We start from the raw sequence: 3,318 nt of genomic DNA, 5'->3' as shown, positions 1-3,318 counted from the left end.
CCTCTCTTTTGTTGCTTGGGATCCCTTACGTAGGGAAGATAGAACTAACGTGTACAATCCCTTTTACTTATGTAGGGAAGATAGAAATACGGGTACAATCCCTGTATCTTATTTTGGGAAGATAGAACTACGTGTACAATCCCTTTAACTTATTTAGGGAAGATAGAACTACGGGTACAATCCCTTTAACTTATGTAGAGAAGATAGAACTACGTGTACAATCTCTTTAACTTATGTAGGGAAGATAAAACTACGTGTAAAATCCCTTTAACTTATATAGGGAAGATAGAACTACGTGTACAATCCCTTTACCTTATGTAGGAAAGATCGAACTAATGTGTACAATCCCTTTACCTTATGTAGGGAAGATAGAACTATGTGTAAATCCCTTTAACTTATGTAGGGAAGATAAAACTACATGTACAATCCCTTTACCTTATGTAGGGAAGATAGAACTACGTGTACAATCCCTTTAACTTATGTAGGGAAGATAGAGCCTACGTGCACAATCTCTTTACCTTATGTAGGAAAGATCGAACTAATGTGTACAATCTCTTTACCTTATGTAGGGAAGATAGAACTAAGTGCACAATCCCTTTACCTTATGTAGGGAAGATAGAACTACGTGTACAATCCCTTTAACTTATGTAGGGAATATAGAACTACGTGTACAATTCCTTTAGCTTATGTAGGGAAGATAGAACTACGTGTACAATCCCTTTACCTTATGTAGGGAAGATAGAACTACACGTACAATCCCTTTAACTTATGTAGGGAAGATGGAGAGAAATTGACAAGAGAAGAGAAAAGAAGAAGACGAAGATCAAGTCCAAGGTACAGTTTAAAGAGAATGTTTACAAAAAATGTCTAATGATGTTTAACCCTTTCACGATTGGAGGTGTCGAATTTCTTCTTTTTAACCTCTGCTTCAATGATCTAGCTGCAAACATGTTGGCAAATTTACAAAAACCCAAATATTTATTGCAAAATGTTGAGCATTCCAATTCCAATAAGTTGACAATTGTGATTTGATCTATTGCCTTTAGGTACAGAAGAGCACACGCCACACGGGAGAGGCTCAGAGTCGAGGTTATATATTTTATTTGAATACAATTTGTTTAAACTTTGGAAAAATTAGCTCATTGATATTTTAAGCTGCTTTAAAACTTTTAATCTTAACTTTGGAAAACCAGCCCTTGTTATACTGCATTAACACTATGCTTTTGGAAACAAACCATTTTATTATTTAGAAATTTAACTCAGCTTTTGGAAACCAACCATTTTATTATTCAGAAATTTAACTCAGCTTTTGGAAACCAACCATTTATTATTCAGAAATTTAACTCAGCTTGGAAACCAAACATTTTCTTATTTAGGCATTTAGCCCAGTTTTTGGAAAGTCAGCTTTTGAAAACCAAACATTTTCTTATTTAGGCATTTAATTCGGCTTTTGGAAACCTACGTGAACTGCTACCCACTCTACCACCGGACAAAAAACTTTCAAAAATAGAAATTTTAAAGCTTGCAATCTGCTATATTGCATACTTAGATAGTGTACTTAATACACCCTAATGATAAAAATAAAAAAGGATCGATTTAAAATATTAACATTTTTCTATTATCATATTGAAACTTTTTTAGTTAGATTTGTTTTGGGCCGAAGGTTACTCAAACTTTTTAGCTAGACCAAATTATGGGAATTATTATTCAAAATATCTGACAATTCAGCTGCAGAAAATAATTTTTTGGAACAAAATTTGTGTAATATATATCTTATAGTTCATTTATTAAATTAACATTTAGAATATCTCACTAATTATTAGAAATATTAAAAAACCATTCATCTGATGAAAAAAAATGTTCCTTGTAATATTTAGTATTAAACTCAAATATGTAAAACCTGTGAACTAGACAATTTGACACATTTCAAACATAGAAAAGTAAGATTTAAAAATTCTGTTTTACTTCATGTGTCAAAGTTTCATTCATACAAATAATGAAAAAAAATAAGTGAAAAATGTAAAAATTTTGTAAAATATATATTATTACCATTTTTTTATTAATGCAATTTGAAACCATGCACTAGGTGGAAATTAATAAAAAATTAACTGAACTAGTGTAGCCATGATTGTACGGGATGAGTAGTTTAACTATTAGGCATAACCAAATAGATCAAGTACAATAGGTGGCAACAGAGAAATAGACCAATTATACACGACGTCACAAGTGTCAAATATAACAAGGAAAACGAAATTTTCTCAAATAAGTTGACATGTTTTCCAAGATTAAATAAAAAGTGTAAAAAACAGAAAATAAAGAACACATAAAATTGCACTTATTTTAGTCTAAGATAAGCCTTTTATTCTAAAATTATCATTATTATCAATAATTTTGTCTGACACACAAACTGAGTTGACACTTGTGACGTCAGAATACAGCTGTACTGAGAGTGTACAAATTCTACGTTGCCTTCTATTGTACTAGAATCTATTTGGGCATAAATAATTCTACCAATTTTCAGTTCTCACTAATTATAATAAGTAATAATCACTAGTTCTGTAACATATATATAAATCAATATAATATACACAGGGTTATCCACAAAGGATGAGTCTATATGAGACGACTGTATGGAATTTGTTTAGTTTTTTCTTTTTTACATTTATAGTTCCTATAGTTCCAACAATTTAATAAACCATTAACAATATATTTTGAAGGCAAAACTTGAAGTAAAACCATAGAAATCCAATTTGATATGTTTGGATTTGTATGTGGCCATAAACCCTTTATCCTTAGTGGGTAGCTCTTTATCTATATATAAATTTGAAGTAAAACCTTAGAAATCCAATTTGATATGTTTGGATTTGTATGTGGCCCTAAACCCTTTATCCTTAGTGGGTTGCTCTATATCTATATATATTGTTTTGTTTTACAATATGCGCAACGAGAACATTTACATGCAGTTTAAAATTATTAGATATAGATAGATAGATAGCGAAGCCTAATTTAAACCCTAATTTATCTATAATAGTATAATAGATGAATGTAAACATAAAGTGTAAGATATAAGACCCACTTTAATCAATTACATTCCCCTGGGATATAGATAGATAGATAGATAGTAAGGATACATATAAAAGGTAGATAGACAAATAGATAGATAGGTAGATAGGTAGATAGGTAGATAGATAAATAGGTAGATAGTAAAGATACATATAAAAGGTAGATAGACAGATAGATAGATAGGTAGATAGGTAGATAGGTAGATAGATAGATAGGTAGATAGTAAAGATACATATAAAAGGTAGATAGACAGAT

General features: G+C 30.5%; 1 protein-coding gene across 1 annotated transcript; it reads left to right on the top strand.

The window, feature by feature from the left end:
• The first annotated feature begins 541 nt into the window (after window positions 1-541).
• On the top strand, window positions 542-1,596 carry LOC111716527 (helix-loop-helix protein 1). The gene is made up of 4 exons (XM_023492008.1): window positions 542-565; window positions 743-834; window positions 1,047-1,089; window positions 1,435-1,596. The coding sequence occupies exons 1-4, from the start codon at window positions 542-544 to the stop codon at window positions 1,570-1,572; spliced, it is 297 nt and encodes a 98-aa protein (XP_023347776.1). The 3' UTR covers window positions 1,573-1,596.
• The last annotated feature ends 1,722 nt before the right edge of the window (window positions 1,597-3,318 follow it).

The sequence above is a fragment of the Eurytemora carolleeae genome, unplaced genomic scaffold, assembly GCF_000591075.1.
Source record: "Eurytemora carolleeae unplaced genomic scaffold, Eaff_2.0 scaffold2100, whole genome shotgun sequence".
In the NCBI taxonomy this organism is placed as follows: domain Eukaryota; kingdom Metazoa; phylum Arthropoda; class Copepoda; order Calanoida; family Temoridae; genus Eurytemora; species Eurytemora carolleeae.
The sequence above is the reverse complement of the archived record's forward strand: the minus strand, read 5'-3'. Positions and strand labels throughout refer to the sequence as shown.

Excerpts from the sequence above, each read along its gene's own strand:
- LOC111716527 (XM_023492008.1), top strand. The coding sequence starts at position 542 with ATGTGTACAATCTCTTTACCTTAT. Across the intron at positions 566-742 it reads GTACAATCTCTTTACCTTAT|AACTACACGTACAATCCCTT; the intron begins GTAGGGAAGATA and ends TAGGGAAGATAG. Across the intron at positions 835-1,046 it reads AGACGAAGATCAAGTCCAAG|GTACAGAAGAGCACACGCCA; the intron begins GTACAGTTTAAA and ends TATTGCCTTTAG.